The following is a 13,018-nucleotide window of genomic DNA, read 5'->3' on the forward strand; positions in this document are numbered from 1 at the left end:
CAGGGTGGACTATGACAGGTCGCATACACACACACACACAGGGAGGACTATGACAGGTCGCATACACACACACACAGGGAGGACTATGACAGGTCGCATACACACACAGGGAGGACTATGACAGGTCGCATACACACACACAGGGAGGACTATGACAGGTCGCATACACACACACAGGGAGGACTATGACAGGTCGCATACACACACACATAGGGAGGACTATGACAGGTCGCATACACACACACATAGGGAGGACTATGACAGGTCGCATACACACACACAGGGAGGACTATGACAGGTCGCATACACACACACATAGGGAGGACTATGACAGGTCGCATACACACACACACACACACACACACACACACACACACACATAGGGAGGACTATGACAGGTCGCATACACACACACATAGGGAGGACTATGACAGGTTGCATACACACATGGGGGGGGGGGAGGGACAATGATAATTCACACATGCACACAGGGAGGACGGTGACAGGACACACACACGGAGGGCAGTGACAGGTCGCATACACACACACACGGAGGGCAGTGACAGGTCGCATACACACACACACACGGAGGGCAGTGACAGGTCGCATACACACACACACACGGAGGGCAGTGACAGGTCGCATACACACACACACACGGAGGGCAGTGACAGGTCGCATACACACACACACGGAGGGCAGTGACAGGTCGCATACACACACACACGGAGGGCAGTGACAGGTCGCATACACACACACACGGAGGGCAGTGACAGGTCGCATACACACACACACGGAGGACAGTGACAGGTCGCATACACACACACATGGAGGACAGTGACAGGTCGCATACACACGGAGGACAGTGACAGGTCGCATACACACGGAGGACAGTGACAGGTCGCATACACACGGAGGACAGTGACAGGTAGCATACACACACACGGAGGGCAGTGACAGGTCGCATACACACGGAGGACAGTGACAGGTCGCATACACACGGAGGACAGTGACAGGTCGCATACACACGGAGGACAGTGACAGGTCGCATACACACGGAGGACAGTGACAGGTCGCATACACACGGAGGACAGTGACAGGTCGCATACACACGGAGGACAGTGACAGGTCGCATACACACGGAGGACAGTGACAGGTCGCATACACACGGAGGACAGTGACAGGTCGCATACACACGGAGGACAGTGACAGGTCGCATACACACGGAGGACAGTGACAGGTCGCATACACACGGAGGACAGTGACAGGTCGCATACACACGGAGGACAGTGACAGGTCGCATACACACGGAGGACAGTGACAGGTCGCATACACACACACGGAGGACAGTGACAGGTCGCATACACACACACGGAGGACAGTGACAGGTTGCATACACACGGAGGACAGTGACAGGTAGCATACACACACACGGAGGGCAGTGACAGGTTGCATACACACGGAGGACAGTGACAGGTAGCATACACACACACGGAGGGCAGTGACAGGTTGCATACACACACACACGGAGGGCAGTGACAGGTAGCATACACACACACACACGGAGGGCAGTGACAGGTAGCATACACACACACACACGGAGGGCAGTGACAGGTAGCATACACACACACACGGAGGACAGTGACAGGTCGCATACACACGGAGGACAGCGACAGGTCGCATACACACGGAGGACAGTGACAGGTCGCATACACACGGAGGACAGTGACAGGTAGCATACACACACACGGAGGGCAGTGACAGGTAGCATACACACACACGGAGGGCAGTGACAGGTAGCATACACACACACGGAGGGCAGTGACAGGTAGCATACACACACACGGAGGGCAGTGACAGGTTGCATACACACACACACGGAGGGCAGTGACAGGTAGCATACACACACACACACGGAGGGCAGTGACAGGTAGCATACACACACACACACGGAGGGCAGTGACAGGTAGCATACACACACACACGGAGGACAGTGACAGGTCGCATACACACGGAGGACAGCGACAGGTCGCATACACACGGAGGACAGTGACAGGTCGCATACACACGGAGGACAGTGACAGGTAGCATACACACACACGGAGGGCAGTGACAGGTAGCATACACACACACGGAGGGCAGTGACAGGTCGCACACACACACACGGAGGGCAGTGACAGGTAGCATACACACACACGGAGGACAGTGACAGGTTGCATACACACACACACAGAGGGCAGTGACAGGTCGCATACACACACACAGGACGGTGACAGGTTGCATACACACACACACGGAGGGCAGTGACAGGTAGCATACACACGGAGGACAGTGACAGGTAGCATACACACACACACGGAGGGCAGTGACAGGTTGCATACACACACACAGGACGGTGACAGGTAGCATACACACACACGGAGGACAGTGACAGGTAGCATACACACACACGGAGGACAGTGACAGGTCGCATACACACACACACACACACACACACGGAGGGCAGTGACAGGTAGCATACACACACACACACACACACACACACACGGAGGGCAGTGACAGGTCGCATACACACACACGGAGGACAGTGACAGGTCGCATACACACGGAGGGCAGTGACAGGTTGCATACACACACACAGGACGGTGACCGGTCGCATGCACAGCATTACATGGTACAGTGGGGTATATGGAGAGCCTGATGACAGCCGCACACCCTTCTCCCCGCCCCCGGTCACTCACTCAGCTGTCCGCCGGTGTTGGGGTTACTGATGCCCGTTGTGGGCGGAGCCCCCGCCGTCGGTCTCTCGAAATTGCCGGGATTGGAGAAGTAGTCCCGGAGCCGGGGCAGCTCCCTGCCGGTCTCCAGCAGCTCGGTGTGCAGCTCCAGAGCCGTGAGCAGCAGCTGATCCCGCAGAAGCTGCGCCGCCACCGCGTCCAGCGGCACCCGCCCGGGCTCTCCAGAGAGGACCGTCAGCCGGGGCGCTGCCTCGTCCGGCAGATACCGGGCAGTGACTGAGGGCACAGGTCGGGGGTCCAGTGGAGACACATCTTCCTCCTCATCATCCTCATCTTCCTCCTCCTCTTCTTCCTCAGCCTCCTCCTCGGAGTCGCTCAGAAAGGGGTTCACACTGCTGCTGCTGGTACTCGGAGCCACAAGAGCGGCAGAGTCCCCGGGAGTAACGGCCGAGGAGCCGCCCGGGCCTGGACCTGCTGCAGGGGCCGCCATCTTGTAATGAGGCGGAGATGGAGGAGGAGGACTGGTCGCCACCTTCCTACTCCAGGGGAGTACTACACGGGGAGGAGGCTGCTGCCCACAATTCACCTGGCACTCCTCCTCCTGTGCCCGCCTGGCAGGGAATCCAGCACTGAACAGCTGGAGCCAGTAATACGGGGTCAGTGCGACAATGTCTCCCGGAGTCAGCCGCATCAGAGCAGCCTTATTTCCAGCATACTCCACCAGATGTAGCCCGAGCGACATTGATGGACAGATGCCCTAGATAAGTGTGGGCCGCCCGGGCACTGCACATAGGGCCATCGCTTTATGACAAGGGATTGCTTTATCACAGACAATATTATTGATGGAAACATTGGGAAACCATAATAAATGATGCTGATTATAGGCGGGAGGGTTACTATTACCCCGGGCAGTTTACAGGGCAGAGACCCCCGATGTATCCTGTAACATGATCCACTCTCATTATGGGTACTTTCACACTTGCGTTGTTTTTTGTTTTTTTTTTTGTTTTTTTTTGGCGCAATCCGCTGTCTTGGGAAACAGCGGAATCTGTTAACGGATTCGGCTGTTTCCCATAGACTTGCATTGATGACGGATTGTGCCAAAAGTACCTGCGTTGCTTCCGTTGGCCGACGCTCCGTTGCTTCCGCCGAGCGTTAAATGCTTGCGTCAAAATGACCAGCGGATTCCATTGCTTCCGTTAAAATTTTTAATGTTTTCCTATGGTGGCGGATTCCGTTGCTAAGTGTTTAACAACGGAATCCGCTGCTGGATTCCGCTAATTTCTACTGAGCATGCCCAGAATGAAAAAAAGGAAACAAAACAGAGCCGACGGATTCCGTTAGATGGACGCCTAACGGACGCCAAACGGATGCAACAGTCCGTTATTTCACAGGAATCAGCTAACTGATTACTGTGAAATAACGGATCCGTTGCATCCGTTGACACCACAAAAATAACGGATGCATCAAAACGACGCAGCAACGGACCCAGCGGATTTCACCCAACGCAAGTGTGAAACTAGCCTTTTGTCCCAAAAAAACCCCCAAAATTGGTCTTTTGTCGCCATTTTCCGAGACCCGTAGTGTTCTTATTTTTCGGGATCTGGGGCTCAGTGACGGCTTATTTTTGCGACTTGAGCTGACGTTTTTAAATACACCGTTTTTTATTAGATGTGATGTTTTGATCGCCTGTTATTGCATTTTAATGCAATGATGTGGTGACCAAAACAATGTAATTTTGTCATTTTGATTTTTTTTTTCTTGCTACCTCGTGCACCAATCAGATTAATTGATTTTATATTTTGATAGATCGGGAATTTCTGAATGCAGCGATACCAAATATGTGTATTTTTTCACTAATGTTTTATTTTCAATAGGGCAAAAAGGGGGGTGATTTGAATTTTTATTTATTTTTTTTTCTTTTCCACTTTTTATTTATTTTACTGTACTAATCCCCCTGGGGTACTTTATGCTTGTACTGTCGATCACTTGTACTGATCAGAGCGATGCCGCAGCATCGCTCTGATCAGCAGAGATTCTGCTCTCCTGTAAGTGCCGGTGCTAATGCAGATGATAATCCCACAGAGTTTACTTGGAAGGATTATAGCCTTTAATATTTTCAACAGAAGAATAACAATCATCATGGTAGTTTTTTGGTTTTCTATATACCATTGTCACACCTAAGTTTAAACTTTTTCTTTAACCATTTGTCCACTGTCGTAAGTGATCCACACATACTTTGCAAACCATATGTGGACCCCTAGACTTCTCCTGGTCTCCAAGCTGTCCTCCAAAATAAGCCAGGTATACTTGATGCACAAAGTCTGTGATATTTCTTCTTTGTTTTTCAACCTTGTACTCTCCAAAGATGTGCATCAGCATTGTTGATGCTCTTGATGAAGTCCTAATTTTTACATGTATTTATATAGTTATTAAAACCGAACTTTTTGAGTATAAGGCTATGTGCCCACGCTGTGGAAAATGCGCGGAATTGGCCGCGGATGTTTCGCGGAAATTCCGCGGATTTTTCAACAATCTGCAGCACAGCTACTCCCCAGCCATTTCTATGGCATTTGGGAACTGCTGTGCCCACGCTGCGTTTTTTTCTGCAGTGGAAATAATGCGGATTTCCCTGCGGAAAAATCAGCAGCATGGGAATTATTCCTGCGGACTTCTCCGCAGGGTCCCATATATACTTACCTGCCTTGATAGAAAACAACAATGTCACTTTCTCCGTACGGTGCACAGGAGAGCGGTCGATCCAGGTACAGGAAGGAAGAGGTGGGCGAGGCCTGCACGAGCTCCGGTCATGTGACAGCCGGAGTTTGTGCAGGCCCGCCCACCTTCTCCAGGACAGTGCACCAGACGCTGACAGAGTCACCCGGCCGCCGGAAAGCGAGGTGCTGCATGATGGAGGTCAGTGCATTTTTTGTAAAAAAATATTTTCTGGTACGCATCTCTGAGGCGAGAAGCGGTGGGGGGTGTGCTGTCAGGCGTGCCGCCAGCCAACATTGCATTGAGTAGCGGGGGTGTGCCGGTGCCAGTGGAGAGAGTGGACGGTCAGTGAGCACAAGTATGAGATTTGTACACTTCTGGCCACATTCTGATTTGATGTGTCCAGCCTCAGTCAATTCATTTTCATTGAGCATGTCTGTTCAGCACGTGACCACATCTATGTAAATCGCATACTTGCAGCTTCATAACCTCCCACTCTCACCACCGGCACCAGGGAATCCTGACAGCGTGCAGTGTGCGCACTGTGAGAATTCAGAAGGCTGCAGTCACAGAGTGACACAAGGAGTGACTGCAGACTCATCACAAACTTGCACAACCCCTTTAAAGGGAACCTGTCATCAGGAATTTGGCTTTCAACCTAAACGTTTCCCCCTCTGCAGCTCGTGGGCTGCATTCTAGTAAGGTTTCTATACTTTTTGTGCCCCTTTTTAAACCAAAATAAACACTTTATAAACGTGTACCTTTCTGTTTGAAAATCTTGTTAATTTTCCATGGGGGCGGGCCGTGTGGCGTCCGTTGCTGTAGCTTACGCCGTCCCCCATGCTCCAAATCATGCCTCATAACGCCGCCCACTGCGCCGAGGTCCCGTGCACGCCGGGACACCTAGTGACGTGGTCGCATGCACGAGAGTATGGGCGGCGCTGTGATTGCATCGCAAGTGCCCGCCCATACTCTCGTGCCCGCCCTTTCCCCCACTGCCTCCAGCGTTCTGCGCCGGCCCGACGTCACCTCCTTCCCATCGTACCCTGCAGCAGGAAATAGATGGGAGGAGCGGAGCACAGGAGAAGCAGAGGATCTGAGCGACGTACAGAGGGGAGAGCGCGCACACGAGAGTATGGGCGCGCACTTGCGATGCAATCACAGCGCCGCCCATACTCTCGTGCCTGCGACCACGTCACTAGGTGTCCCGGCGTGCACGGGACCTCGGCGCAGTGGGCGGCGTTATGAGGCATGATTTGGAGCATGGGGGACGGCGTAAGCTACAGCAACGGACGCCACACGGCCCGCCCCCATGGAAAATTAACAAGATTTTCAAACAGAAAGGTACACGTTTATAAAGTGTTTTATTTTGGTTTAAAAAGGGGCACAAAAAGTACAAAAACCTTCCTAGAATGCAGCCCACGAGCTGCAGAGGGGGAAACGTTTAGGTTGAAAGCCAAATTCCTGATGACAGGTTCCCTTTAATGCTCCTAACAACATAAATAAAAACATAGTAACTCTTAGGGTATGTGCGCACGTTGCTTTTTACCTGCTTTTTACCTGCTTTTTTGCTGCTTTTTCTTCTGCGCTGTTTAATGCCAAAATGGATGTGTTCTTCTATTCAAGCAAAGTCTATGGGAATTTGGGTTTCTTGTTCACACTATGTTGTTCAAAATGCTGCCTTTTTGTGGCAGAACTTTGGTCAAAAACTCAGCTTTGCAGTGCAAAACCCAAATGGCAAAAACAATTGACATGTTGCTTCTTTGAAAAGCTGAGTTTTTGACCAAAGTTCTGCCACAAAAAGGCAGCATTTTGAACAACATAGTGTGAACAAGAAACCCAAATTCCCATAGACTTTGCTTGAATAGAAGAACACATCCATTTTGGCATTAAACAGCGCAGAAGAAAAAGCAGCAAAAAAGCAGGTAAAAAGCAGGTAAAAAGCAACGTGCGCACATACCCTCAGGCTATGTTCACACACTGCGTTTTTTACCTGCGTTTTGGGTCCGTTTTTGCTGCAGAAATTTCTTGAGAAATTCTTGTAACCTTTCTACAGACATTCCCCAGCAAAACCTATGGCAAAAAAAGTTAGCTGTGCACACACTGCGTTTTTTTCTTAAGAAAATTCTTTCAGTAGATTTTCTTAAGAAAAAGAATGAGCATGTCACTTCTTTTCTGCAGCTAACTGCGTTTTTTGCCATAGATAATTGGCACAATAACGCAGGGAGCAACCAGCGGTAAAAACGCACCAAAAACGGACCGAAAACGCACCAAAAACGCACCGAAAACGCGGCAAAAACGCAGGTGCGTTTTTGGTGCGTTTTTTAACACAGGTGCACTCTTAAGAAATTTCTTAAGAAATTTCTTAAGAAAAATCATTTTTCTAGTGTGAACATAGCCTTAGGGTGCTTTCACACATCCGGATTTTTGCTCTGCGGCACAATACGGCGTTCTGCAGAAAAACCGCCACCGGCTTTTGAAACGCCGGTGGCGTTTTTTTTTGCATAGACTTACATTAGTGCCGTATTGTGCCGCAGGGGCTTGCGTTCGGTCCGGTTTTGGCCGCATGCGGCAGATTTAGCCGATGCGGCGGCCGGATCGAACGTCCCCTGCAACGTTTTTTGCTCCGGCAAAAAACACCGCATCGCGCCGCATCCGGCCGCTGCGGCGCATTTTTCAATGCATACCTATGGAGGCCGGATGCGGCGCGATGCGGAAAAAACCGCATCCGGTCGCCGCATGCGGTTTTTTCCACTGCGCATGCTCAGTAGCATGCCGCAACCGGAAAAAACCGGACGGGCCGCATGTAAAAACTTATGCAAAGGATGCGGTGTTTTCGCCGCATCCGTTGCATAGTTTTCACAGCCGGATTGAGCCGCAGGGCTCAAACCGGATGTGTGAAAGTAGCCTTAACTTGTCAGACGGCACAAGACTTTATTAAAGAGATTGTCCACTACTTTAACATTAATGACCTTTCCTTAGGATAGGTCACCAATGTCTGGCTGGTCGGGGTCCGGCACCTGGCAACCCCGCCAATTCCCTACACTAGGTGACGGTGGTGGCAGGTGGCCGGAAGTGCTCAGTTCTGGATCTGCTCCGTCTTCTGATAGTGGCAGCAGTCTCCTATTAAAATCAATGAGGTGGATGTGCAGTACCCGGCCGCAGACACTATCAGAGGACGGAGCAGATCCAGAAATAAGCATTTCCGGACACCTGGACCATAATCAGCTGATCAGTGGGGGTCCCATTGTGCTCACATCAGAAGCAATGCGCAAATGGGACCAAGACCTAATAATGGTACATAGTCAGTATCACAAATAAACATTTACATTCAGGTACCTTATAGATGATGTTGTCTCTAGTCATTTCTTTCTATTCTTCATCTTGTCCTGACGCAATGATGACTTTTCACATTCACATCTCGTCTCTGCAGATGTCCATCTTCTCCGGTCTTCTGCAGCACATCCCTACACGATGCCCCTAAAATAGCAGAATAATTATAATACTTCTACTTAAAAATATCTGCCCTACACTGTGCCCCAGAATAAATAATGGCCCCTCAGTATTTCCTGCACAAAATATGACCCACACTGTCCCTCTTATGGTACATGGCCTCCATATTCCCTCTTTCCAAACTGAGCCGACTGTTTACACTGTCCTTTACACTGTGTCCCCTTATACTGCACAGTCTTTATACTGTGCCCTCATCACCTCCTTGCTATAACCTCACACTGTCCTCCCATTCTGCACCCTCTCCATTGCACCCCCTCCACTACCCAGTCTTTATTCTGTGCCCCTCACATTCTTCTCATCCCTTCCTGTCTCCTCACTACCTCCTGTGTGTCCATATACATTTCCACCTCACTCCCCATCCTGTCCACTTGCTCCTCATACCATGTCACTCTTTATTCTGTGTTCTCAAAATTTCTTTCCAGTTTGCTCCACATCCTCTGTCCCCATGCATGAAACCTCATCCTCTCTCTCCCCATGCATGAAACCTCATCCTCTCTCCCCATACATGAAACCTCATCCTCTCTCTCCCCATACATGAAACCTCATCCTCTCCCCATGCATGAAACCTCATCCTCTCTCTACCCATACATCACCCCTCATCCTCTCTCCCCATGCATGAAACCTCATCCTCTCTCCCCCCATACATCACCCCTCATCCTCTCTCCCCATGCATGAAACTTCATCCTCTCTCCCCCCATACATCACCCCTCATCCTCTCTCCCCATACATGAAACCTCATCCTCTCCACATGCATGAAACCTCATCCTCCCTCTCACCATGAATGAAACCTCATCCTCTCTCTCCCCATACATCACCCCTCATCATTTCTCTCCCCATACTCTGTCCACAGATAGTTCCCTCCCCCATCCATACTGTGTATATACATATTGCCCCCTCCCCACCCTCTGTCCCCTCCATAGTGTGTGCACAGATGGTTCCCTCTCCCACCCTCTGTCCCCCCCCCCCCATAGTGTGTCCACAAATAGTTCCCTCCTCCCCTCTCTCCCCCATACTGTTTCATAAATACTCCCCTCTTACCCCATAATGTTCCTCCATCCGTGTCTTCAGCTCCACAGTGGACGCTGCGGCGCTGGCTTCCGGGTCAGCAGTCTGATCAGCTGACCTGATCACATGACAGCCGTCGCGCTGACCCAGAAGTCAGCGCTGGCGTCACCGCTTCCATTGTCCTTGCGTCTGACAGATGCAAGGACAATTGAGCAGAGCCGCGCGCTGCAGATTCTATGAGTGTGGCTGTCAGCGTGACAGCTGCGCTCAGACAATGCGGCTCCCACCCGGCAGACTCCCACACCGCCGCATCAGGCAGCCCGACAGCGCCCCCTGTAGATGCCTCTGGCTTGTGCCTTCGCTCCACATGGCTAATTTGTATAGTTTACAAATTAGCCATGTGGACAGAGCCACAGGCGCTCTTCAGATTTTCCGGTACGCCGTACCGGCGCGTACCACCGCAAATAAAGCACTGATGGAGGTAAGTACTATGAACGGCCCCGATCACTGCAGCACTTGTTCTGCATTGAGGATGCAGTGCCGAAGCCATGGTACTGTATCCTCAGTGCAGAATGCCCGCACCATATCCGTAGGACATTCCGCAGCATAACCGCAGCATTGAAACAGACAAACGTTTTGCTGCAGTTTTTTGGTAGCACCTGCGGAATGTCCTGCGGATATAACCGCAGGACACTGTCCCCGTGGGCACATAGCCTAAACCAGGGCCGGGCTGGGAATATAATTCAGCCCTGGCATTTGGGGGTGCACAGGCCCACTTTTTGCATGGTGAATGTGTAATATCTTTGTGCACTTGTAGATTGTGTAACACGACCATATAACATGTAATCACGGCTGCATCCAGTATTACAGCTCAGGTCTATTTATTGCTCTTAGTTGCAAGACCTGGAGAAGCCGTTATTTTCCCTACAGAGCTCATAAATAATGAAGAGGATGCTGTCCATAATGCTGTGGCCTCGTCATATAGCCGATGGGCAGGGATGCAAAATCAGATTTTTTTTGTCACCAATTTCTGAGACCCATAACTTTGCTTTTATTTTGTAGAGGGGAAATGGAAGGAAGCTGTTATTGTCACTGGTGATAATTTTGGGCGCATACCACTTAGAGAATGTGCAATGACATTTTAGGAGGCCGATCCCACCATGGATGCCACTATGAAAAATCCTTGACTGACCATATGCAGCTACTCGCTGTGCACAGGTTCAGGCTTTTGACCATATTTTAACCACTTCAGGTTTCTAAAACCACCAAATGATTAAAGGAAGTGACCACTCCATTCTTCTGGTGTTTTCACTCGGAAGACGCTCTGAACTTTACTATGCAGGGCAATTGCAAGGCTCAAAAGATGCCAGGATGGCTAATGTTGTGTTTGACCATCACTTTTTCTTAAAACTATGTGACAAAAACAATGGGAAAACACTAAAAAAAACCAAAGATGGTCAAAAAACAGAAGAAATGCCTAGGAAACTACTGTAAAAGTACACAGGAGATGGGTCAGGAAAATAACACCATGGTTTTCAGCATCTTCTGCTTCATAAACTTGGCGGTTCTGCTTGAGTTTAAAATACCTTGTGTGCACATACTCTTAAAGTGGTTTTCCAGTTTTGGAAACCCATACCCTGGTTTGCTTGTTTGAGAACAAACAATCTGTTTTATTCTCTCTCCCCAGGTCTGCTATTGTCTGCAATGCTGATGTCACATCACAATGACGGCGCTGCAACCAATCAATTATAGACAGCAGGCACAACAGTAGTGTTACGGTTGCTGTGGCACTGGAGACTATGTTCGGATTTCTTGCTACTGCACATGTGCGAGCACTGGAGACTAAGTTCGGATTTCTTGCTACTGCACATGTTCAAGCGCTGGAGACTAAGGCACTTTGCACACTACGACATCGCAAGCCATGCTGCGATGTCGCACGCGATAGTCCCCGCCCCCGTCGCAGCAGCGATATCCTTGTGATAGCTGCCATAGCGAACATTATCGCTACGGCAGCTTCACATGGACTCACCTGTCCTGCGACCGTCGCTCTGGCCGGCGACCCGCCCCCTTAAGGGGGCGGGTCGTGCGGCGTCACTGCGACGTCACACGGCAGGCGGCCAATAGGAGCGGAGGGGCGGAGATGAGCGGGATGTAAACATCCCGCCCACCTCCTTCCTTCCGCATATTCTACGGAAGCCGCAGTGACGCCGGTAGGAGATGTTCCTCGCTCCTGCGGCTTCACACACAGCGATGTGTGCTGCCGCAGTAGCGAGGAACAACATCGGACCGTCGCGTCAGCGTAATTATGGATTACGCCGACGCTGCACCGATGATACGATTACGACGATTTTGCGCTCGTTAATCGTATCATCTAGGCTTTACACACCACGATGTCGCATGCGATGCCGGAAGTACGTCATTTTCAATTTGACCCCACCGACATCGCACCTGCGATGTCGTAGTGTGCAAAGCCCGCCTAAGGCGGGCTTTGCACGTTGCGACATCGGTAACAATGTGTTACCGATGCTGCAGCGATAGTCCCGCCCCCGTCGCACGTGCGATATCTAGTGAAAGCTGCCGTAGCGATTATTATCACTACGGCAGCTTCACATGCACATACCTGCCGTGCGACGTCCCTCTGGCTGGCGACACGCCTCCTTCCTTAGGGGGGCGGGTCGTGCAGCGTCACAGCGACGTCACACGGCAGGCGGCCAATTGAAGCGGAGGGGCGGAGATGAGCAGGATGTAAACATCCCGCCCACCTCCGTCCTTCTCATTGCAGCTGGCGGCAGGTAAGGTGATGTTCCTCGCTCCTGCGGCTTCACAGCGATGTGCGCTGCCGCTGGAGCGAGGAACAACATCGTACCAGTCGCACCATCGGCATTATGGAAATGTCGGAGGCTGCAGCGATGATACGATAACGACGCTTTTGCGCTCGTTCATCGTATCAAAAAGGTTTTACACGTTGCGATATCGACTGCGACGCCGGATGTGCGTCACTTTCGATTTGACCCCATCGACATCGCACGTGCAATGTCGCAACATGC

At 50.9% G+C, this 13,018-nt stretch overlaps 1 protein-coding gene across 4 annotated transcripts in view; it reads right to left on the reverse strand.

Moving 5' to 3' along the window:
• RELCH (RAB11 binding and LisH domain, coiled-coil and HEAT repeat containing) overlaps positions 1–3,254 on the reverse strand; it is a 205,089-nt gene extending 201,835 nt beyond the window's left edge. For 2 of the 4 annotated variants that reach the window (XM_075314841.1, XM_075314842.1), the window contains exon 1: positions 2,742–3,254. In XM_075314841.1, coding sequence (XP_075170956.1) covers positions 2,742–3,228 — 487 coding nt within the window. In that variant the 5' untranslated portion in view covers positions 3,229–3,254. The remainder of the gene's footprint in view (positions 1–2,741) is intronic. The other 2 variants (XM_075314843.1, XM_075314840.1) reach the window with 1 other exon arrangement.
• Positions 3,255–13,018: the final 9,764 nt, after the last annotated feature.

This window comes from Anomaloglossus baeobatrachus, chromosome 6, assembly GCF_048569485.1.
Source record: "Anomaloglossus baeobatrachus isolate aAnoBae1 chromosome 6, aAnoBae1.hap1, whole genome shotgun sequence".
Lineage (NCBI taxonomy): Eukaryota > Metazoa > Chordata > Amphibia > Anura > Aromobatidae > Anomaloglossus > Anomaloglossus baeobatrachus.